The following is a 24,808-nucleotide window of genomic DNA, read 5'->3' as shown; positions in this document are numbered from 1 at the left end:
ACATTTCAGAACAATTGTATTGTTGACTTTGCATTTCAGTAACATTTCCTTTACTAATTCATCTTTCTTATGATTGAAGTTTCTTAATGTGCTCACAAATCACCATATGTTACTATTGCTTAATTCTGTCCTGAAATATTCATTTGTATCTCTAAAGGGACAAGTGGACTGATTTCTCTTTTATCAGAAGCAGGAGACTCTCCTAAGTATTTATAGGTAATAAATGAGGACCTAAGTGGCTATACCCCAATAGCCTCATGAAGGAATTTCTGTCCTTTCTGAAGTTTTTAACTCATGACCAAAAATGATTATCATATGTGTAAAATATGTACAATATGACTAATTTCCCTAAATGTTAGGATCCCACATTCTTATGATATTAGAGAGCTAAATATAATGAAAACTATGAGCCTTGGGATTTGATTTTAAGATTTTCCCTTAAAATTAATGCTATTATTCCCTAAGGACATGAGAACAGTCTTTATTTAGTTAAACTAACCCAAAATAGAACAGAGGAAATCATTAAATGAGTGAACATATATCTTTCATTGGGGCCCATTCATGCCAAAACTGTCGTGTCTTAAAAGTACAAGATGGCTTACAATAGGCAAAGTATCTTCAAAAATGATTACACTGATCTTGAGAGAAGGAAGCCTGATAGCCTCAATAATTACCCTGAAATGAACTGCAATGCTGATCGCATTATTTACTGTAGTCTCATGAACAAGCAAACATGATATTTTATAGCTGCTCAGGAAGGAAGTTTATGGAAAGTAGCTATTAATGTGTCCATTTATATCCCCCCTCTCTGAAAAGGCCCCAAATCTAGAGAGAATACAGAGTGGAAAATTTCACTCCCAATTTAGACATCTCTCTAGACTCCAGAGTAAGCTGCTCAGCTGGCCTCTCTTGTAGTTGAAACAAAGTTGGACGACTGCATGATGAGTCCCTGGGCCAGCGGCCCAAGAGCCAGGCTGGAACATGAGCTGCTGGATGGGACACACTCTCCCAGGTCAGGGATACTCTTGTGTGAGAAAAGAGAAGCCTTCCCTGAAATTGATGTTGGTCAAAATTCTGATACACTTAGATGTTCTTTTAGCAGTTCTAATTTGGAAGGGAAGGGTAGAAACTCTGGGAGAATGCCAGACTCTGAGCTAGCCTTCTTAGTTGTTATCTCAGCATCTGTTATATGTACAGCTAATAGTTGTTTGATTTGATTTCTTAGAGCTGCTTCTGACACAGGACAATGAAGCAACACTTTACACTGTATCTGTCCAAAATTCAAGAAATACTTTGCTTACGCCTAGGGGAAAAAAAAGATAATTATCTGCGAACATCGGCAAGAGCAATTAGGGGTTCTAGAAAAATCTCTGCAAGGAAAACATGTGAGAAAAGATAAAAGAAAGCTTTTGTCATTATTCTGGAAAATCTGAATGTCCAGACTAAGATTTTGAGACATACCCAGTTATTCCTTCTTCAACCATTTCACTCTTGGTTAAACTGAAAGTTACGTTACCAAGTTGTAGAGGTGACATTAGATGTAGATTTTAAGCAGGTATAAGGTGCCTGAGAGCAGAATGCCTGTCAGCCATGAACTTAGCACTCACAAGAACCCGAAACAGTACCTGAACAGTACCTTTCATGGTGGGTGGTGTGTACACGCTCTGCTTCCTTTGCTTAGGGGTTGCATTCTGCGACTGGATAAAGAAAAAAAGAAGTCTTATATTTGGATAAAAAACACAATGCCTTTAACCCTTTGAGAAAAATAAACACCTACTAACAGTTTATTTTAAATACAGAAAAGAAACTACTACAAATCCTTTGTATTTTAAAGACAAACATAAATGCCAGGACAAAATACACTCCAAAACTATGACCAAGGTATAATTATATCTGTCCTTAGGATTGTTAATTGTTCTGGAGGGTAAATGAGAGTCTTTGTTGAGTAATACCAATCTATAACCTTATGGAATTGAGGTGTTCAATCTAATGGCTCCATTTACTTGAAATTACAGTGTTGAGGTACTTTTCCTTCATTTGTTCAAAAGATCTTTCATAACAAAACTGATACTTAACACTCTTACTTAAGCACTTAGGATCAGAATTAATTTATTGGGGAAGAATTTTTTGCACTAAAAATGATACAAATTGGAATACTTTTCAGGGCCAAAGTTTTAAAGTTTAGATGGAGATAGACATATGGATAGATATAGATATGTATATATGTATAAACCATTATTCATTATAATAAATTATATATATGTGGTCTATACTTATATATGTGGTCTATACTTCAATCAGATTATATCAAAAACTCCTTTTTAACAGTGTATCTACTTATATTTCAGTGTGGCAAAGGCTGGAGTTTTCATGTCTGGAGCATTTATTTTTGCTTTAAAATGTTTGAGTATAAATAATTGCAAGATACTTTCTGAGGATTGTTCTAGGCTTTCCATCCATATTAGAAAGAACATAATGTACAGAGTCTGAAAAATACTAGAAACTGTTTCACAGTAAATAGAGCTTTAGGCATCTTTACTTACACGTACTAAAGCTTAATTGCCCTCAAAGGAGTCATCAAGATACTGGTATTCAGAGGATGCAAAAACAATCTCTTAAAAACTAAAAAATTCAACCAAATAGCTACTGAATCCATATCAACCAAAGCAAGTGGTACAAGCAAATTTCCCCAGAATAGTGTTTTAATATGTCTATTATGCACAGATGCAAGTAGGGCAACTCTACATTAGTATAAATGTATGGTTGACTGAGACTTCTGTTGTACCTCTACTGTATTCTGTTACATCTGGTTGATTTTAAGAAGCATTCACTTCCAGTTTTATTATATATTTATTCCCAAATACATATACAAAGATGAAGTAGAAAATTAATTCTACATAAAAGTTGGTTTGTTTAGTAAAGTTTATTAAGTAATAAAAACTATTTTTATGTAAGAATTTAGTTTTCAAACCGTTTCATGTTTACAATTTCATTAAATTTTTAGAAACATCTTGAGAGATACTTTCTGGTATTTTGTTCTCTCCACATTGCTGTATGCCTACTCATGTGGCCATTGATTACTAAGTCTTCATGAATGCTATTCAATATTTATTCCATTTATGGACCACATTTGCTCATTCTCTTGTATTTTGTATATCCTTTGTTATCAGCTATGCTAGCCTCCCCTGGTTCATATTTTCAACCTGTACTCTTCCTGCATGTGTGTGTGGAGCCTCTGGCTTCAGGGTCTGCTCTTGGTTCCACACATCAGAGAACCCTTAAGAGATGTCTGTCCTCCACGTTCTTGTTCCAGGATTTCAACATTGGCTGCCCCAACCTGTGATGGTCACACACAACTTCAGTTTAGTTCAGTTCAGTCACTCAGTCGTGTCTGACTCTTTGCGACCCCATGAACTGCAGCATGCCAGGCCTCCCTGTCCATCACCAACTCCCAGAGTTTACTCAAACTCATGTCCATTGAGTTGACGATGCCATCCAGCCATCCCATCGTCTGTCGTCTCCTTCTCCTCCCGCCCCCAATCCCTCCCAGCATCAGGCTCTTTTCAAATGAGCCAGCTCTTCGCATGAGGTGGCGAAAGTACTGGGGTTCAGCTTCAACATCAGTCCTTCTAATGAACACCCAGGACTGATCTCTTTAGGATGGACTGGTTGGATCTCCTTGCAGTCCAAGGGACTTTCAAGAGTCTTCTCCAACACCATAGTTCAAAAGCATCAATTCTTCGATGCTCAGCTTTCTTCACAGTCCAACTCTCATGACTACTGGGAAAACTATAGCCTTGACTAGACGGACCTTTGTTGGCAAAGTAATGTCTCTGCTTTTTAATATGCTATCTAGGTTGGTCATAATTTTCCTTCCAAGGAGTAAGCCTCTTTTAATTTCATGGCTGCAGTCACCATCTGCAGTGATTTTGGAGCCCCCCAAAATAAAATCTGACACAGTTTCCACTGTCTCCCCATCTATTTCCCATGAAGTGATGGAACCAGATGACATGATCTTAGTTTTCTAAATGTTGAACTTTAAGCCAACTTTTTCACTCTCCTCTTTCACTTTCATCAAGAGGCTTTTTAAATCCTCTCACTTTCTGCCATAAGGGTGGTGTCGTCTGCTTATCTGAGATTATTGATGTTTCTCCCAGCAATCTTGATTCCAGCTTGTGCTTCTTCCAGCCCAGCGTTTCTCATGATGTAATCTGCATGTAAGTTAGATAAGCAGGGGGACAATATACAGCCTTGACGTACTCCTTTTCCTGTTTGGAACCAGTCTGTTGGTCCATGTCCAGTTCTAATTGTTGCTTCTTGACCTGCATACAGGTTTCTCAAGAGACAGGTCAGGTGGTCTGGTATTCCCATCTCTTTCAGAATTTTCCACAGCTTATTGTGATCCACATAGTTGAAGGCTTTGGCATAGTCAATAAAGCAGAAATAGATGTTTTTCTGGAACTCTCCTGCTTTTTCTATGATCCATCGGATGTTGGCAACTTGATCTCTGGTTCCTCTGCCTTTTCTAAAACCAGTTTGAACATCTGGAAGTTCTCGGTTCACATATTGCTGAAACCTGGCTTGGAGAATTTTGAGCATTACTTTACTAGCTTGTGAGATGAGTGCAGTTGTGCAGTAGTTCAAGCATTCTTTGGGATTGCCTTTCTTTGGAACTGGAATGAAAACTGACCTTTTCCAGTCCTGAGGACACTGCTGAGTTTTCCAAATTTGCTGGCATGTTGAGTGCAGCACTTTCACAGCATCATCTTTCAGGATTTGAAATAGCTCAACTGGAATTCCGTCACCTCCACTAGCTATGTTCGTAGAGATGCTTTCTAAGGCCCACTTAACTTCACATTCCAGAATGTCTGGCTCTAGGTGAGTGATCATACCATCGTGATTATCTGAGTCATGAAGGTCTTTTTTGTACAGTTCTTCTGTGTATTCTTGCCACCTCTTCTTATTATCTTTTTCTTCTGTTAGGTCCATACCATTTCTATCCTTTATCAAGCCCATCTTTGCATGAAATGTTCCGTTGGTATCTCTAATTTTCTTGAGGAGATCTCTAGTCTTTCCCATTCTATTGTTTTCCTCTATTTCTTTGCATTGATCCCTGAGGAAGGCTTTTTTATCTCTCCTTGCTATTCTCCTTGCATTCAGATGGGAATATCTTCCCTTTTCTTCTTTGCTTTTCACTTCTCTTCTTTTCACAGCTATTTGTAAGCCCTCCTCAGAGAGCCATTTTCCTTTTTTGCTTTCCTTTTCCATGCAGATGGTCTTAATCCCTGTCTCCTATTCAATGTCACGAACCTCTGTCCATAGTTCATCAGGCACTCTGTCTATCAGATCTAGTCCCTTAAATCTATTTCTCACTTCTATTGTATAGTCATAAGGGATTTGATTTAGGTCATACCTGAATGGTTTAGTGGTTTTCTCTACTTTCTTCAATTTAAGTCTGAATTTGGCAGTAAGGAGTTCATGATCTGAGCCACAGTCAGCTCCTGATCTTGCTTTTGCTGACTGTATAGAGCTTCTCCATATTTGGCTGCAAAGAATATAATCACTCTGATTTTGGTGTTGACCATCTGGTGATGTCCATGTGTAGAGTCTTCTCTTGTGTTGTTGGAAGAGGGTGTTTGCTATGATCCAGTGTGTTCTCTTGGCAGAACTCTATTAGCCTTTGCCCTGCTTCATTCCGTACTCCAAGGCCAAAGTTGCCTGTCATTCCAGGTGTTTCTTGACTTCCTACTTTTGTATTCCAGTTCCCTATAATGAAAAGGACATCTTTTTTGGGTGTTAGTTCTAAAGGGTCTTGTAGGTCTTCATAGAATCATTCAACTCAGCTTCTTCAATGTTACTGGTTGGGGCATAGGCTTGGATTACTGTGATATTGAATGGTTTGCCTTGGAAACAAACAGGGATCATTCTGTTGTTTTTGAGATTGCATCCAAGTACTGCAGTTCGGACTCTTCTTAACCATGATGACTACTCCAGGTCTTCTAAGGGATTCCTGCCCACAGTAGTAGATATAACGGTCATTTGAGTTAAATTCACCCATTCCAATCCATCTTAGTTCGCTGATTCCTAGAATGTCGACGTTCACTCTTGCCATCTCCTGTTTGACCACTTCCAATGTGCCTTGATTCATGGACCTAATATTCCAGGTTCCCATGCAATATTGTTCTGTATAGCATTGGACCTTGCTTCTATCACCAGTCACATACACAACTGGGTATTGTTTTTGCTTTGGCCTCATCCCTTCATTCTTTCTCGAGTTATTTCTCCACTGATCCCCAGTAGCATATTGGGCACCTACCGACCTGGGGAGTTCATCTTTCAGTGTCCTACCTTTTTGCCTTTTCATACTGTTTATGGGGTTCTCAAGGCAACCACCAGTCACTAAACTGAAATTATCAATATCATATCTTTACTCTAAAATCAGTAGTTTATTTTAGAGGTTTTTCCAGGGGTTAGCATTTCATAGGTGGAGAATCAAAGGTAGAGGTCACAATTTAATGACACCATTTTACTGTTTATCCAGTCAGGAAAAGCAAATTAAATAGTTTACACAACAGATTTATATTGATATCATATTTTGTATCACAATCAAATTGAGCTGATTGTGTTTTTAGTTGATTGGATTGGACATATATTTAACACAAAATAGAAGAAAACTTACTTCTGCTTGTGTGTTGGTCACCTTCTTGTCATCTATTTCTGCAAGAGAAGTAGGTGCAATTTAGATATGTTTTCTTATAATATGCACATTAAATTTTCAATAACATGGAACAGAATGAATTAATCATTTTCTCATGCTTATACAATATCCATGACTTAGTCTAGTGGCTGAGAGGGAAGCCAGATGCAGAAAGAAACAGTTGCCTTCTGAGATAACCCTCTCCCAAAGGTTTAAAAAAGGCAATAAAAAAATAACCACAGTGAAATCCCAAATTGCCCATCAGCAATCCAGAAGGAGGACCAGGGAAATGCCTCAGACCAGCTGTTGGCATCATGAACATCACAGTGTTAAGGCACAAATAACCTCTCCTCATGGATTTTGCAGTACTGTGTATTGACTGTTCAGTTCAGTTCAGTCACTCAGTCGTAGCCTCTGTCAATTTTCCTTGTTCACCTATGAGCAGAACAAACCTACTTTTCCACTGAGCCCAGTCCTGACTCTAAGAGAGGCAGCCTTCTCTTTTCTATATGCTCCTGGAAAGAATCAGTAACTTTGTCAGAAATATTTCTTATGACACTTCTAGGGCAACTTCCAAATAGTCTGTGTAAGAAAGAGTTGTGATGAAGCGGAGAGAGGAGAAAAAGGTGTTCACATACTTTCCTTCCACAGAGGGGGGATGTTCTGGGAGGGGCTTCTTTCCTGTCTCCTCACCTGCTTTGCATGGATTCTGCCTCTTGGCTTCTAGACCCAGGTGACCTTTCCTCACCTATAAATTAGTCCCAAAGTTGAAAGACTGATGCCAGGATTTGTATATGAATGAGATATTCATCAAAGAAAGTCTAAAAGCTAGTATAATTGTAACTTTGGTTTGTAATTCTACAGTTTGCTCTCTAGATAATTTAAGAGACTGGTAAATTTAAAGAATTATTAGTTTATGTTTTGGGTCACACAGTGTATAAAGATGTAATTTTGTGATCTCAATAACCAAAAGGGGTGGGGACAGAGCTGTAAAAAAAGAAAGTGTTTGTATGTTTGTGTTGAAGTTAAGCTAGTGTAAATTCAAATTAAAGTATTGTAACTTTAGGACTCTAAATTTAATCTCCATCATAACTACAAAGAAAATAGCTATAGAATGTATGCAAAAGGAAATGAAAAGGAAATATAAACAGTTCACTATAAAAAATTAAACATAAAAAGATAATTTAGGAAATAAGGGACAGAAAAATCATAAGGCATATAGATAACACAAAGCAAAAATACAGGAGGAAGTCTTTCCTTATTATTAACTGCTTTAAATGTAAATAGATTAAAATCTCCAAAAGACCAAGAGTAATAAACTAGATGAGTACATATGATCCAACTATTTGCTGCCTACAAGAGACCCACTTTAGATCCAAATATATAAATAAGGTAAAAGTCAAAGAATATTAAAAAAAATTATATGCAAACAGAAATCCAAAGAGATCAGGCTGACTATACTTATATCAGACAAAATAGATTTCAAGTAAACAAAAAAGTTATGAGAGACAAAGAAGGGCATTATATACTAAGAAAAGATACAGAAAGATGTGAAAGTTATAAACATTTTTATATCTTTTATATACATATATATAACAATATATAAAATAATATAATAAATATATAACAATATATAATATATATATTTATATATATACAGCAGACCATCAAAGCATCTGAGGCAAAACTGACAGAATTAAAAAGACAAATAGACTGTTCTTCAGTAATAGTTGGAAACTTCAATACCTTACTCTCAGTAATGCAGAGAGAAACTAAGAAGAAGATACAGATATAGAAGATATAGAGAAAGATAAGATTTAAACAGCATAATGACTAGATCTAATGGATATATACAAAAGATTCTACCAATTACAATTGCATACATAGTCTTCTCAAGTGCACATGGGACCTTTTTCCAGGATAGACCATGTGTTGTTGTTCTTTAGTTACTAAGTCATGTCCAACTCTTTGTGATCCATGGACTGTAGCCTGCCAGGCTACTCCATTCATGGGATTTCCCAGGCAAGAATACTGGAGTGGGTTGCCATTTTCTTTTCCAGGGGAATCTTTCTGACCCAGGGACCAAACTCACATCACCTGCAATGGCAGGGGGATTCTTTACTACTGAGCCACCTGGACTTCCCAGACCATTTGTAAGGCCACAGATTAAGCCTTAATAAATGTATCCTAAAGTGACTTCTCCAGCCACAATGAGATGAAGTTAGAAATCAATAACAGTGATAAAACTGGAAATTCACAAATTTGTAGAAATTAAACAACACACTTTTAAACCACCAGTGAATCAAAGAAGAAATCATAAACACAACGTATCATAACTTAAGGGACACAGTGATAGCAGGAATAAGAGGAAAATGTATAGCTCTAACTGCTCACTAAAATCAAGAAAGATTTCAAATCAACAACCTAACTTTATGACCGAAGGAACTAGAAGAAAAAGATAAACTAAATCCAAATATGAAAACCTAAGAACAGGGAAGCTGATGGCTTGAGTCCTGGTTTGAGTCCATTGGAAATTTGGACATGAACTAGAACTAACATTATTGAGCTCTCTAGTTCTTAGGCCATCAGATTTGGACTGGAGCTATACTATTGGCTTTCTGAGACTCTAACTTGCAGATGATAGATTATGAGACTTCTCAGCCTCTATAATCATTTAAGCAACCCCTCATAATAAATCTCTTTCTATTGATTCTGTTTCTCTACTCTAATATAGTCATAAAAATAAGGGAAATCTCAGAGACTGTCATAGCCAAGAAGAGCCTATGAGAGTTGATAAGTAAATATAATGGAGTATCCTGGATGACAACCTAGAACTGAAAAGGGGAATTGGGTTAGAAACTTAAGGAAGTCTAAAAAATTTTGAACTTCAGTTAATAATACTATATTAATATTGGGTTGTTAATTATAACTGTGTTACACTTTCATGACTAGTGTAAGATGTTAATATTAGAGGACCCCTCTTCAATTTTCCTGTAAACCCAAAACTCTTCTTTAAAAACTATCAACAAAAACTTAGAGGGAAAAAAGCAAAAATACTAAATACAAACACAAATTACTCCTGAAAATATTTTTTTATTACTGTCAGAATTCTATATGTGATTTGAAGAACCCCAGATAGTTATTATTGGACAGTAGGCAATGTAACTGAAAAGAACATTACCTGATATTCTTCTCAGTGTGTGTAGACAAAATACTTAAGAAAATCATATTTTAAATTAGAGAAAGGAGATACTTAAAGAGAAATAGTTTCTATTCACGAAAGCTGTTAAAATACTGGCACCAGGAAACTGTGATAAATTGTTTATATATAGTAGAGCAATCACTAAAAAAATCTTTACTGGGATATGCACTCAAAAATCACTAAATTACAGAAAGATATAAAAAAGAAAAAATGAAGAGAAGACAGAAAATAAAAACTAAGCCCTAATTTATGAATAATTACATTAAATTTAACTGACCTAAACATAGTAATTCAAAGACAGAGATTGGCACAGTGGATAAAAAATCAAAATGACCAAATTATATATGATATATGTGCAGTATGTGGAGTGAAAAAAATGAGTTTCAAAAGGTCACAGACTGTATGATTCAATTTATGTACTATTCTTGAATGACAGAATTGTAGAGATAGAGAACAGATTAGTTGTTGCTAGGGATTGGGGATCATGGGAGAGAAAGGGGTGATTATCACTATAAAGCTGTAGCAAGAGGGAGATCTTTATGGTCATGCAATAAATCCATTTCTAAGTTGTAGTAGCAAGAATCTACACAAGACAAAAATAGCATAAACTATAAACACAATTTCTAAGAAAGTCAGTTTCATGATTTTATTATTGTACTACAGTTAAATGAGATGGGGGAAACAGTAAAGAAAAGCTTGTTATGCATGATTCCAACTAACTTCTATTTCTTCCCTATTTTGAATTTGGGGGAAGTATCAAAAAAAAAAAAAAAAGGAAACATATTTTATTTAAGATTCATACATATTACTTTTTTCCTAGTTCACTCATTTGGCAGCTGTTCTAATTAATTCCAGTACTTGGGCCACCTGATGTGAAGAGTTGACTCATTGGAAAAGACCCTGATGCTGGGAAAGATTGAAGGCAGGAGAAGAAGGGGACAGCAGAGGATGAGATGGTTGAATGGCATCACCGACTCAATGGACATGAATTTGAGCAAGCCCCAGGAAATGGTGAAGGATGGGGAAGCCTGACATGCTGCAGTTCATGGAGTCACAAAGGGTCGGACACCACTGAGCGACTGTACTGTGGTGAAGTTTAAGAAGCATGGATGATAATTTGTTGACTGATTTTTATTTTTAAAGTGTCCAACAGTGGAAATGTACAGCTATTGTGGCTGTGATATTTAGTTGTCAAAAAAAAAAAAACCCAAAGAAACCTGAGGACTAACCCTTAGGAATATTACCATTTTCCCTTATCAGTTCAGTTCAGTTGCTCAGTCGTGTCCAACTCTTCGTAACCCCATGAACCACAGCATGCCAGGCCTCCCTGTCCATCACCAACTCCTGGAGTCCACCCAAACCCATGTCCATTGTGTCGGTGATGCCATCCAACCATCTCATCCTCTGTCATCCCCTTCTCCTCTTGCCCTCAATCTTTCCCAGCATCAGGGTCTTTTCTAATGAGTCAGCTCTTTGCATCAGGTGGCCAAAGTATTGGAGCTTCAGCTTCAACATCAGTCCTTCCAATGAACACCCAGGATTGATCTCCTTTAGGATGGACTGGTTGGATCTCCTTGCAGTCCAAGGGACTCTCAAGAGTCTTCTCCAACACCACAGTTCAAAAGCATCAATTCTTCAGTGCTCAGCTTTCTTTGTAGTCCAACTCTCACATCCATACATGACCACTGGAAAAACCATAGCCTTGACTAGATGGACCTTTGTTGGCAAAGTAATGTCTCTGCTTTTTAATACTCTGTCTAGGTTGGTCATAACTTTCCTTCCAAGGAGTAAGCGTCTTTTAATGGCATGGCTGCAATCACATAGTTCTACCATGAGGGCTTCCCTGGTGACTCAGTGGTAAAGAGTTCACCTGCCAATGCAGGAGATTCAGGTTCAGTCCTCAGGTTGGGAAGATCCCCTGGAGAAGGAAATGGTAGCCACTGTAGTATTCTTGCCTAGGAAATCACATGGGCGGAGGAACCTGGTGGACTATAGTCCATGGGGTTGCTAAAGAGCCAGACAACTTAGCAACTAATACAACAATCTCTGCACTGAAAAAATCCTTCATTAAACCACAGTATTCCAGTTGCCATCATTACTATTACTAGAGGTTGATTCTTCACCTCTTCATTTCCCTTAATTTACTAACAAGAAAGTAAACACTATAATATCACAGCCTTAATATTCTAGAGAGTGTCTAAATTATTCTTTCTTCCTTCAGGAGACATTATTAACACATTTTGCACAAAAATTATTAATAACACTGGAAACTAAGTCTCAATCATGCACATACTCTTTCTTCATTTATTTTTCTATCCATTTGAGCTAGTGCTTGAAACAAATGCTGCATCTTTCCTCATCAATTTACTCAGTAAAATTCAAAGTATTCAGGCAAAGATAGCTTTATTTTCACATCTGACCTCATGTTTTACTGGATTATGAGAGGCTTTAGTTATGGTCTTATTTTTGTTTAAAAGCAGAATATACTTCCTTCTCTATGGGAAGCATCGCTGAAACATTCAGAATGTTTTTGATCCTCTTCCTTTTAGTCAAGAAAACATGTTTGGCTACTATAATACAGTTTGGTATAAATTGTAGTCAGGTATGTCCTTGAGCTCCAAGATAGGCATGTAAAGCATACCCAAATTGATAAATAAAGTGGAAAAGAATCTTCAATATTAAGATGCTTTTCTTTTAAATTTTCTCTTAACTTTGCACTTGATTTATATACTACTTTTATTGAAAAAATATGTAAGTACTGGTTTATGGATGAGAAGTGGCCAGATATTACTAAGTGAAGCAATACTATTATTTATTTTGGCAAGGGTCTAGAAGAATAAAATAATTTAAATTGACTATGAGATCAGTGAATGCTACGATATGATACTATCATCAGAGAACCAGGTAAGGGTGGCATCTGAGCAGTTAGTCATTAGATGCTGTTAAGAGTCAACATATGCACAAGCAAAGACTTAAAGAGCCAGTAGTGAGTGGTAGATGTAGCAATTTTGCATCCAAAAGACTAAACTGAAACAGTAGTCAGCAGATGGAGTGGGATTCTGAGAGGCAGTTCAGTCCTAAAGACTAGAATTAGGATTTCAAGGCACGGTATAAACTCACACGGTCATATGAATAGGTGATGATGATCAGCTTTCATAAAACCAAGCATTAAGACCAAGCACATGACCACTGAGAGTCTGAGCTGTGAGGAAATGATTACTAAATGACTGACTGGGTAGAAATTACATGGGATAGTTACAGAACTAGGAAAGGAAACAAGGAATGGGGCGGGGGCGAGGAGTGAAAATTGTCTTAATATTAAATGTGACGTTTTGCTTGGGGTCATATGAGCCAGTTCATGGCAGACCAGTGATTTAACTTACCAAAATTAGAAAAGCAAGATAAATTATAGAAGGCAACAAGACCTGCAGAACCAAAGAAAACTATGGAGATCAGAAACATTTCAGAATGAGAAGCTGACAAGTCATATTTGATCCCTGGCAAAGTGCAACTGCAGGCTTCCCAGGTGGCTCAGTGGTGAAGAGTCCTCCTGAGGATTTGATCCCTGGGTCGGGAAGATCCCCTGGAAAAGGAAATGGCAACCCACTCCAGTATTCTTGCCTGGGAGATCCCATGAGCGTGGTGGGCTGCAGTCCATAGGATCATCGAGTCGGACACAACTTAGCGACTAAAGCAACGACGACAAAGTGCCACTGCCGGAGAACAGAAAATCTAGAGGATATTTTGGCAACTATGTGAGACTAACAAAATTGAAGACTTGGGGGACTTCAAGCATACAATTTGTCTTCCCCTTAAAACATTTGACAGATTTTGAAGTTAAAAAGCATAGTGAGTAAATAATTCAAAAACCTCTTAAACATAGAACATAAATTCCAAAGAGACAAAGACCTGCAGACTTCTGGTTGAAAAGACAAGAACCAACAGAAAACATAGGAAAATTGAGCCGAACCAAACCTAAAATTTGGCCTCAGCTTAGTTTATGATTGGATTAAGTGATCAGTCTGCTACTCTATCTGCCTAGAAGAGAAAAAGATGAATACTTTGAGCATGTTAAAAAATATTTTTAAACATCTTGGAGCCTCTAAATTTCTTAAATACAAATGTCCAGTATTCAATAAAAATTACTAGATAAAAAAAGAGAATAATAACTAAGAGAATATGAGAATGTAGAAGCCAAGTCATAGGTGATTCACATATTGAAGTTCACAATCTAAGACTATGATTAATACATTCAATGAAAATAGAAGAGAACAAAATAGATTTAAAGATAAATAATTTTAACATAGAAATAGAATCCATGAAAAGAAGCAACTTCATGAATTTCAACAGATAAGATCTCAATTTAAAATCCAATGGATTAAGGGCATGTTGAATCTAGCAGAAGATACAAACAAGTTAATGAAACAGGAGACAGCTCAGTAGAGTTATCCAAACTAAAGTACACAAAGGAAAAAAAAAAAGAAAGGAAAAAACAGAACAAAGAATAACCGAAAACTGAGGTACAGTCAAAAATGTGTAAAATAAGGGTAATTGGAGTCCCAGAAGTAGAAGAGGGAGAAAATGGAAGAGATAATGATCAAGGATTAAAAATCAGATGACATTGATATAAGGCACTTAACAAACCCCTAGACAGAAACAAGAAAACCAAAAGGAGAAAAAGGAAAATTGTGTTTAGACTTACGATAGCAATGCTGCTGATGGCCAAATATAAAAGAGAAAATCTTAAAAGCAGCCAATTGAGAAAAAAAGTCTTCAAAAAGCAGTAAGGTAGACCAAAACAATAAAACAGTGGAATCAGATGGTAAACATTTAAAGTAGTCAACCCAGAATGTTATATCTAGAGAAATTACCCTTCCACAATGAAGATGATATATTAAATCCTGCCTACTCTAAGACACAGTTTTTGCTTTTTTGTTGTTGTTGTTATATATATCTTTCTTTTGGTCAAAACTGAAGTAGTATAGCTCCTTGTCCAATTCTTAATTTTAATATATTGAAAATTTACAATGTTTTAAATTTCCTTTTGAGTGTAATTATGGCAGTATAGTTCCTGAAATAATATTTCTGATAAAAGCTTGTTGTATCTTTATTCATAAACATCATTAAGGATGCTCAGTGTATGTTTCAGTTATATGTTCCACTCCATTTAATAAAATGGCTTATATACTTTGGCAGAAAACTGAGATATTATCCTAAGTATATTTATATTTTCACTCAGCATTCTTTTTAATTTTTTCTATCCCCACTTTGTAGGAAGAAATTAATTCTGTTGCACAGAGGAGTAGCAACAGAGGAAAACAGTTTAGTCCTCTTTTTGAGGTGTTCTAGAGACTTAATCATGATATTGGTGCCATCTTTAACAGTTGCAGAAGGAATTTACCATCAGATCTCTGAAAACAGCAGTGTTTCTAAATAAAACCACATTTCAGCTGATTATCTTATGTTTATATAGCTTTGAATATATATATATATATATATATATTTTTGGAGATCCTTGGATCACAGCTGATGAGGAGATAATCTGTAGTGGAACCACATAGTGAAGGGCAGACTCAAGGACAAAATTCCCACAAAGGCTTTAGGTTTACTAGTTCAGGAATGATCGATGACCCACAGGTCTTCAGAACTGAATGAGAATAAATCAAATACAAATGAAAGAAATAAATATGCACAGTTCAGCTCTTCGTTTGCATGTGAATTTGTCATTTCCTTGTGGTTTTAGTATTTGAACAAAGACTAAGTCCGTTTTAAAGCACCAGAGAAATCTAACAGGCATTTCTTACAGTAGGGGACTACAATATTGCCTTGTCTCTTTCTAGTAGGGCTATGCAAAATCTCCTAAGACAGCTACGGTAAAGCCTCTGCTTCTGACTTTTTATCAAACTCTTCACTTTCCAAAATGAACTCTATTCATAAGCCTTCTTGCCGAAAACCTGCTGGGCTCTGTTGGAAGCCTATCATTTGGGGCTGTGAGTTAAACCACCAGGCAGTGGTTTCAGCTGTGTTTTTCTTTGGGCTGTTAGATTTAGTCAAAACTAGGGCCCAAACTGAAGCCACCAGAGCAATGAATTTATATGCATTGGAAAGGGGGATGTGGGAAAAAGAAGCAAACGGTAAGGATAGTTTCACCCTGTTATGCCAAGATTCACACAGCTGTGTTTTTCTTCTTATATTATTTATAGCTTTCCACTTTTAATTGACAAAATTAGGGATATAACCTCATTATCAAATAGATTTTTATCTCTCAGAGCTCCCCACGAAATGGTTCATTTTTGTGGCAGCCGATAAGAACCAGGTACAAAGTATTCTATGTGGCGATAGTGAAGGAGACGACAAGGAAAACACAAGATGAATCATGTTGGTTTATTAAGAAAGAACTCTCAACCAGTAATTGTCTTGTAATAGAGGTTAGAAATATCCCAAACTACTTTTATGCTTATATTTCATGATTTCTGCTGTCATTTCCAAACACAGTAAAAGAAGAACAGAAAATCAGATCATTTAAAACCTCAGAAGTCTGTTTTTCATTAGTAGTCTCGATTTTTATAAACTTGGTTTCTCTTATAAAACATTTTTTATCCTACCACAGAACCAGCTTATGTGGGGGTCAAAGAACTGTTGCATCATCTTATCAATTGTAATTTTCAGTCTTTGGTAAAGTTTTTCTTACTGTTTGGCATTTGTATTTCTCACATTTGCTCCAAGAAAATAAATTGATTCACTTAATGCATGGGTTTTATTTGAGGGGATGGCATCTGTTTAAACAGTTACATTCATTCCAGTAATTCTGATTTTTAAAAAGTCTATCTCATTTTCATCAAGTTACCTAGAAGGCTGATTGCAAGTCATATTTTTTATCAACTTTATAGATTTTAAAAAATATCAGATATTTCAGGTAATTGGACTATCAAGTGATTATTTATCAAGCACTTATTATCTTCTCAGCAGTGTGCTCTGTCATTTTGACCAATAAACTTAATACCTTTAACAGGGTAGGATAAAACAAGGTTTTATCCAATTTAAAACACTAAAATCTCACTATTCTATCACATAGAATACCACAGAGGTATTCTTAGCAGATTCCCCAAATGAAGACCCATAACTCAAGTAGGGAAACAAGGTGAACATGAGAAAATTATTCAGAGGTTAATCATTTGAATGGTGATGATAGGGAATTTTGAGAAAATCTACTTTAAAGATAGGTCTAAGAGGCATTGGTATAAGAATAGATTTAGCTTCTTACTAAAATTTGGAATATTTAATACTCTTTCCACTTCTTAGAATGCCTTCTTTTCTTTCTTTTTTTAATTTTTTTCACTAGCTGTTAAAATTGACAGGGACTTTTAAAATCTGATTGCAACTTGTACCAGTCCATCAGAAAAAAAATGGAATAATTTCCATTTTTAAAAAGGTAATGGAATATAAAGGTAAATTTCTTAATGTTTCTTTATAGCTCATAAATTTAATTACTTGATATGATTGTTCAACCTGAAAATATGATCAGTGTATTTCTAATTTAAATTGTCAGTTCATAATTTTTGAAGACCAATTTTGGGGGCTGCAATTTATTAAGAAAAACTTGGAAGCAATGCTACACTTAAAATTAGGTTTAAACATATTATGAAGTCAATCAAAGTGGACATTTGATAATTTTGAAGCTTCTGTACCTTAATCAAATTGCTGAACTAAAGGATTTCTTGTTTAAGTCAAATTCTTATTTCTTGTTTGAGATCCTTCACTGAAAAAGAATTTAATTTTTTCCCAAATTCTTTTGCATTTTTTGACTGTGTAGATGTACCACTATGAATTTCAAAATAATTTTATCAAAGTAGATCTATCATGAACAGACTATTATAAAATGACATAAAGTAATAGTTTCCTTTTAACTAGAATTCTCTATAAGAAGTAAAATTCTCTTTTTTAGTTATAGATGAGAGATATATTCCTAAAAGTCACAAAGTATCTACATATTAAATACACATGTCCCTATAAACATGTGGTAATATTTTCAGAGCTTAAGTCACTATAGGCATTCTGTCATCAACAGTAAATGTGTTTTTGTTAGGAAAAGAAAGAAAGGTCAGTGGAAGTATATCTTTACAATCCTATCCCATTTCATATAACTTTTATAGACTTGAAAAAGATAGAAGTTAGCTTTTGTCTTAGAACATCTATAAACATTTGCTTGACGTTCTAGGTAATATTTCTCCAAAAAAAGATGCTTTATTCAGTTTTAAAGAGTGGAAGATTAAACATCTCTGTAATCTAGTTCTAATACAACTGTTAGTATTTTATCTGTCCTAAAAATCTTAACTTTCATACACTCTCTCAGTTTTCTTGTCTCAAATGTAATTTACTTGAGGATTTCCAGTATGCTCTAAAAAGCAATGATTATTTATAGTAGGTATATATAAGAACTATTAAAGGACAAAGTACTTAGATACTCAATACATTTAGCAACAAGTTCAGATAAAACAGAAAAAAAAATTATGTGTGTGTTTACACATCAAAAGGGAAAATAGCATTATATTTGTATAAGTCTTAAAACATTTTTCCTGTGAATGATGATAGAAGAAGAAAATGAAAACCCATCCTTAAATGCAGTTTGTAAGTTAGCACCTATGATAGTCTGTTCTATGTGTAAGGCTGTTCCTATGGATCTAAAATGGTATATTAGATTTTAAATATATTTAACAGTAATTTATTGCATGTGTAATATGTGTTGGGAGTCCTGCTAGGAAGTGGGGTTTAATCCTCATAGAGAGTTTAAACTGTATTGAAAGAGACTGACAGAGAAACAGCTATGGTACATTGTGATAAATAAGGGCTGTAAGAGAGGAAGCACAAGGTGGGTGGGGCATCAAACAGCCTTGGCAGAACCAGTGGAAGAAAGGACATTTAAGCTGGCATGGTCCTGTCAGTGGAACAGGAAAAACTGATGAGACAAGGAAGTTGGATGGGATAGGACTGGGGAGGAGAATAAATTTTAATCAGAAGTAGGTGTGGGAGTATCTATCACTGGATGTGTGAGAGAACATGATTATTTTTTAGAAATTACAAAAAAAAAAAAAAAAACCCTCAGATATATGGACAGTAGAATGCCAGGGGTGAATTCAGAGAAGAGATTGAAAATCTAATAAGCCAGATACTTTAGGGCTTTGTAAGTACAATGAGGAGTTTAGACTTCATTCTAAAAGTGACGGAAAGTGATGGTTAAAAGTGGTTTTAACCAGAAAGAGGCATGATCAGATTTCTGTTATAGAAAGAGCCTTTAACAGGTATGCATAGAATGGTTTGGAGGAAGCTATCCTTAGTATGGTTAGTTCAATTAGGGAGGTGTTGCTGTAATTCAGGTGGTAGAAAAGGATGATTTGAACTAGATTAGAGAGATGCTTAAGAGAAAGAAGGGTCTGGACTCGGGGGCTCACTGGAGGTAGGAAGGGAGTGACAAAGAAGGAAAAAGAAGTCAAAAAAGTTTCTGGGTCATAAAATGAGTACTTATGGAAATGCCAAAGTACTTATCGATTAAGTGGGAAGAGTTTGGTAATAGTCTTTTCCAAAAGTGAAGCCAAGCTGAAGATATAGGCCTGAAAGCCACTGGCATCTAGATGGTCAGTGATGCCATGGGATAGGATTAAACTATCCTAGAGGAGCATGGTGAACTAAAGAAACAAAGGATCTAGGTGGAACCCCTTGAGTAACAGCAATAGTTGTGGGGTAGACTGAGGCAGAGAAGTCCGTAAGGAGACAAGGAGTAGCCAGGAGGTAGGTGGGGAAACGTGGCTGGTAACCTATGACTGAAGTCACTCTTCAGAGTGAGCATAAATTTGTCCTGGCTCATCCGCTCCACGTTTAAACTAGAGGTTCATACGCAAACTGCTTACACATAACTTGCGTAGCTTATTTGCATTATACCATATCTAAGCACATATGTACTAAAAATAGATAGTATATAGAACTTCCTCGTTTCCTCTTTAAGGCTTCATTTCAACACGGATGCCATTGTAACAGATAAGTCAGATATTATTTTGCTTGTTTATTGCTTATTTTTATTTAAAAACCAGTATATTTGAGGAGGTCAGTACATCTTCCACATTTCAGACTTTTTGAGAGGTTTGGCAGGAGGTTGGGGATATCATAAGACTCCTTGGAAATCAGTTCTTGTAAAAGAAAATGTTGGTGGTTTAAAAAATAAAAATTCAGACACAGATGGATCAAATTTATTTCCACACATATGAATTTGAATGTGAAGTGGTTGACCAAATGCATTTTGCACTCATCTAAATATAACTCTGTGAATAGTGAATTGAAAGAAACTGCTGATTTGTGTGTTCTCTTGTTCTTCTAATATTTAGCCATCACCATTTACTAGTCAATTTTTCTTTGATTTTTGGGGGCCTCACTGGAGTTGCATTTCCAAAGGTTGAGAAGAAAGTTTTAAAATATTCTTGTTAAAATTTTCTTAAAGATTACTTCTCATGGAGGATACTTCAGATAGTCTGTGTCTCATCCCATCAGCCCATCCCTGACTTCAGTCATAGCTGCAGTAAACAGCTCCAGAAACGCTCAGCTCATATACCCCTCCAGCTGACCAAACCTATCTTTTTGTCCTATCTTTTCTTTAAGCTAACACCTCCAGTTCCTTTAGTGCTTATCTGTGTGACTTGGTTTCCATAACTCATGTTATCTTGTTTTTTCTCATCATGTGAATGCCCCCTCTTAAAAGCCGGTGTGCAGAACGGAGACACTACCCCAGGTCAAGGCACAAGAAATTATAATTATGTTATTGTAGTAAATGAATATAATTTTTTTGTTCTCTGCATCCCACCTGCAATATTGTATAGGAAAAATGCATATGTTTGGTTTTCTGAGTTTGGCCTTCAGCCACAATTCCTAGATAACAGCTTCTCAAACATTTGGAATTTCCTGAGATAAGAGCAGTGAGATAATACTTGGACTCTTGTCCTCAGTTCTTAAAGAAAACTCTTATCCTCAGTTCTTCAAGGAAGGTGACTTTGGAACCCACTCAAGGTAGGGGCTGGTTGCCAATTATGTGATTAGAGGGTTGGAACTTTGTCTCACCTCCTAATTTCTAGGGAAGAGGAGAGGGACTTGAGGTTGAATAGGACATTGCCCTATATATCTCTTCATGTGGCTGTTGATTCAAATCCTCTAATATCCTTGTATAATAAACTGGTAATCTAGTGGGTAAATGAGTTTTCCTGAGTTCTGTGAGCCATTCTAGCAAATTAATCAAACCCAAAGAGGAAGTCATTGGAACCTCCAGTTTGTAGCCAGTCAGCTAGTAGCATAAGTACCTAACTGGGCTAACAACTAACATCTGAAGGGAAGGATGGTCTTGTAGGACTGAGTTCTCAACCTGTGAAACATGATGCTATCTTTTATATAGAATTAGAATAGAGTTGAATTCTCAGACACCCTGCTGGTGTCCCGAGAATTGCTTGTTGATGTGGGGAAGAATTGGCTTGTTGGTATGAGGAACACACCCCTGTTGGAATTGGGTCTGGAAATTCTTTTCACCACCTCAAAGGAGAAATGCCACATTTATCTTTCCTCTTTCTCCCTAGTCATTCTCTAGCTCTAGGAGAACTAACCACAGGTGCAGTTATTATTCCCAAGGGACAGTAGGGGAGTGGAGACAGTGTACATGAGTTCCAGCTTCTATTCTTCATGTGGGCAGCACTAGAAAGGCTGTCTAGGTGCTTTTCAGGAGACCCAACACAATCGAGCCTCCATTCTACAGGAATGACTTTGATTATGAGCCTTTTCCTTTTTCCTTTCTCCTTATCTCACTCATTCTTGTTTTCTGAGACTACATTCCTGTTAAAGTACTTCCATCCCGACCCTTTTCTCAGACTCTGCATTCCAGAGAATCTAATGAACTAAGTTGCTTATATTTGGCATTTTACCTATGACGTGGAATAGTACTTGGACTTAATAGAACAAAGATCAAGAAACATTCATTTCTATTCTCATTGAGGTTTCACCAAATTTATAGGAAAAAATAAGTAAATCATAACTTTTTATTCTGGTTCAGCAGTTCCTTTTCAGTGAATATAACTACTTAGTCTAATTGATCATAAGTAATATTTTGTGTTGACTACAGTGTATGCTGACATGTAAATGGAAGAGAGTTACATGTATAGAAAAGAAAAATATAGGTATTAATCCTGACTGCCAGAAGTTTACAAAATAATTGGAAAAATGAGCACTATGAAGTAATTAAACATCATATCAAAGGAATGCAGATAAATATTCTGTAAACTCAATGATAAGCACTTTGAAGCTATCAAAGACAGAAATAAACATAATCATATGTTCTCAATCAAAGGGAAGAAGCAAATATTAAAACAGATTTTGTAGGGTGAAAGGTAATTATATTAACACGTGAATGAACGTATGTTATATGAATAATTTGGTCTACTTATAATTTTTTCTTTTTTTTAACTTTTTATTACATTTTCTTGGCTCATCCATTTTATTTACTATAGGTGGCTACTTTTAGAAAATCTTTTAATAAGATAAGTAAGAGCTTTGTATAAAGTTTTTTCTAATGATGATTGACATTCTATTTTTAGAAATTTTAGAAAGCTTTAAAGAGTAGACATTTTCTTTTTAAAAAAATCTGTAGTGTATTACTATACTACTGTTTAAATATTGCACATGTGCCTAAAATTTTTCAAAATATGACAAAGACTTCTAATTTGCTGAAAGATTGAAGTAGGCAATCCAAGAGAAATGAGAAATCTCTAATAGAGGGCTATTTGAGCAGGACAATTTGATGATCACTTCTGAAACACTTTCTACCAAAAGTCTGATGAAATAATGTAAGATACCAGCATAAGAAAGGATTTCAAAGTAGGCTAGTAACTAGTTCATGTTTCCAGTCCTTATAGTAATTTATTCTGCTCAATAGGAACAATAGAAAAGTAGATCAATACTTGTATAGGTAGAAAAGTAAAATTTTCAGTATTATAGGCAAATAAAAACATAGAAATTTAGAACTGGAAGAGCTTAATATCTACTGTAAATTCTTACTCAAGGAAAGTTACAACATCAAAATGATGAAATAGAAATTTTCCATCTTGTTCCTAAAGAAGCCTGGTATTGAGAATCTCACAAGTCAGAAGTCTGGTATAGAAGTTCCAGCACACTGTTGGAGCAGAAAAAGAAAATCTGAGAATGTACACATTGAAAAGCATAACAGGAACAGTTTCACTTTACCCACACTACTCCTCCCCCAAGGCAGCATAGCTCAGTGAGAGAGAGATCTTCTTTGACCACAGTTTCTCCTACAGGGAACAGAGAGAGTCTGTGAGTGTGGACCCAGCTTTCCCAGTTGTGTGGGTTGCTGCTAAAGAGACCCACTTCTTTCTCAACCTATCCAGGATCCTGAAGTGTGCTGGATAACTAAGAGGTGGGGAGCAGCTGGCAAACTAGCACTCAGGCTCTCAGAGGGCATTAAAGAGATGTGGATCCTACCAACTGTGTTGCAGACTCCATCAGGAAGCCCACCGCAAGCTGCTGGGGGTGCCCTGCCTATCGATCCTTCCAGTTGGCCCCCAGCCCTCCATTCACATCACCCACACACACTCCCACTTCACGCTAGGTCGTGCACTTGCCTTCAAGGGCAGCAGGGGCAAGCTTTTCAGTAGACTAGTGAGCGAGCACAAAAGCTGGCTCAACTCCATGGGACTGAAAGAAAGCACACAAGCTTGAGCATTCAGCATTGCCCGAGGGAAAGTGATCGGGAGACTGTCAGCATTCAGCCTGGCTTTCAGGGTCTGGAGAAGGTGTACAATCTTAGCCTCAGGATCCCTAACAGGGCTGACGGAGGGGTTTCTCTCCTGAAGCCAGTCAGTAGAGATTGGAGTAGGCAAATATTTCTTCATATGTGAAGAGAACAATGCAAGTCATCAAAGACATGACACACCAAAGGTACACATAATTTTCTAGTTACTAACCGCACAGAAATGGAGATCTGCAATTTGCCCCATAAAATATTGGGACAGATGGTTGTTTTAAGGGATCTCAGTGAGCTACAAGAGTCAACAAAAAACAGTTTAACAAATGAGACAATTTAAAAAAATCAGGAATCAAGAACACCTGATTTGTTGAACTTTCTGTATATACATGTATATGTACCAAATAGAAATACTGGAGCTGAAGAATGCAATGAATGAAATGAAAAATGCAATAGAGAGCAAGAGCAGACTTGATCAAAGAATAGAAAGAATTGGTGAAGTAGAAAGCAGGTCATTTGAAATTAACCAGTCAGAGAAAAACAAGAAACAAAAGAATGAAAAAGAGTGAAGAAATCTAAGTGAACGATAGGAAACTATTAAAAGAAGTAATCTATGCATCCCAGAAGGAGAAGAGATGGAAAAGGGGGCAGAAAGTTTATTATTTTAAAAGATGAGAATTTCTTAAATCTTGGGTGAGATTTACAACTCCAAGTACATGAAGCTTATAGATCCCCCAAAAATTTCAACTCAAAAATATGTTCTACCAAGACACAATATAATAAAACTGTCTAAAATTAAGGACAAAGGGAGAATTTTTAGAGAGGCAAGAGAAAAATCCCCACATACAGGAGAACTCCCATAAGACTATGATTGGGTTTTACAGCAGAAACCTTGCTGTCCAGGAGAGAGTAGAATGATATATTCAAAGTGTTTGAAGAAAAAAACAGTCACTACAGAATATAGTATGGAGGTTCCTAAAAAATTAAAAATAGAGCTACTCTGGTGGTTTAGTTGATAAGTTGTATCCAACCCTTGCAACTCCATGGACTGCAGCCAGTCAAGCTCCTCTATCCCATGGGATTTCCCAGGTAAGAATATTGGAGTGGGTAGCCATTTCCTTCT

At 36.3% G+C, this 24,808-nt stretch overlaps 1 protein-coding gene across 2 annotated transcripts in view; it reads right to left on the bottom strand.

The window, feature by feature from the left end:
* PPP1R1C (protein phosphatase 1 regulatory inhibitor subunit 1C) overlaps positions 1-24,808 on the bottom strand; it is a 121,030-nt gene that overhangs the window by 60,603 nt on the left and 35,619 nt on the right. For both annotated transcript variants that reach the window (XM_065927939.1, XM_065927940.1), the window contains exons 3-4: positions 6,680-6,717; positions 1,637-1,697 (exon numbers count right to left, since the gene is read on the bottom strand). In XM_065927939.1, the coding sequence (XP_065784011.1) occupies positions 1,637-1,697; positions 6,680-6,717 (99 nt within the window). The remainder of the gene's footprint in view (positions 1-1,636; positions 1,698-6,679; positions 6,718-24,808) is intronic.

The sequence above is a fragment of the Muntiacus reevesi genome, chromosome 3 (assembly GCF_963930625.1).
Source record: "Muntiacus reevesi chromosome 3, mMunRee1.1, whole genome shotgun sequence".
Lineage (NCBI taxonomy): Eukaryota > Metazoa > Chordata > Mammalia > Artiodactyla > Cervidae > Muntiacus > Muntiacus reevesi.
The sequence above is the reverse complement of the archived record's forward strand: the minus strand, read 5'-3'. Positions and strand labels throughout refer to the sequence as shown.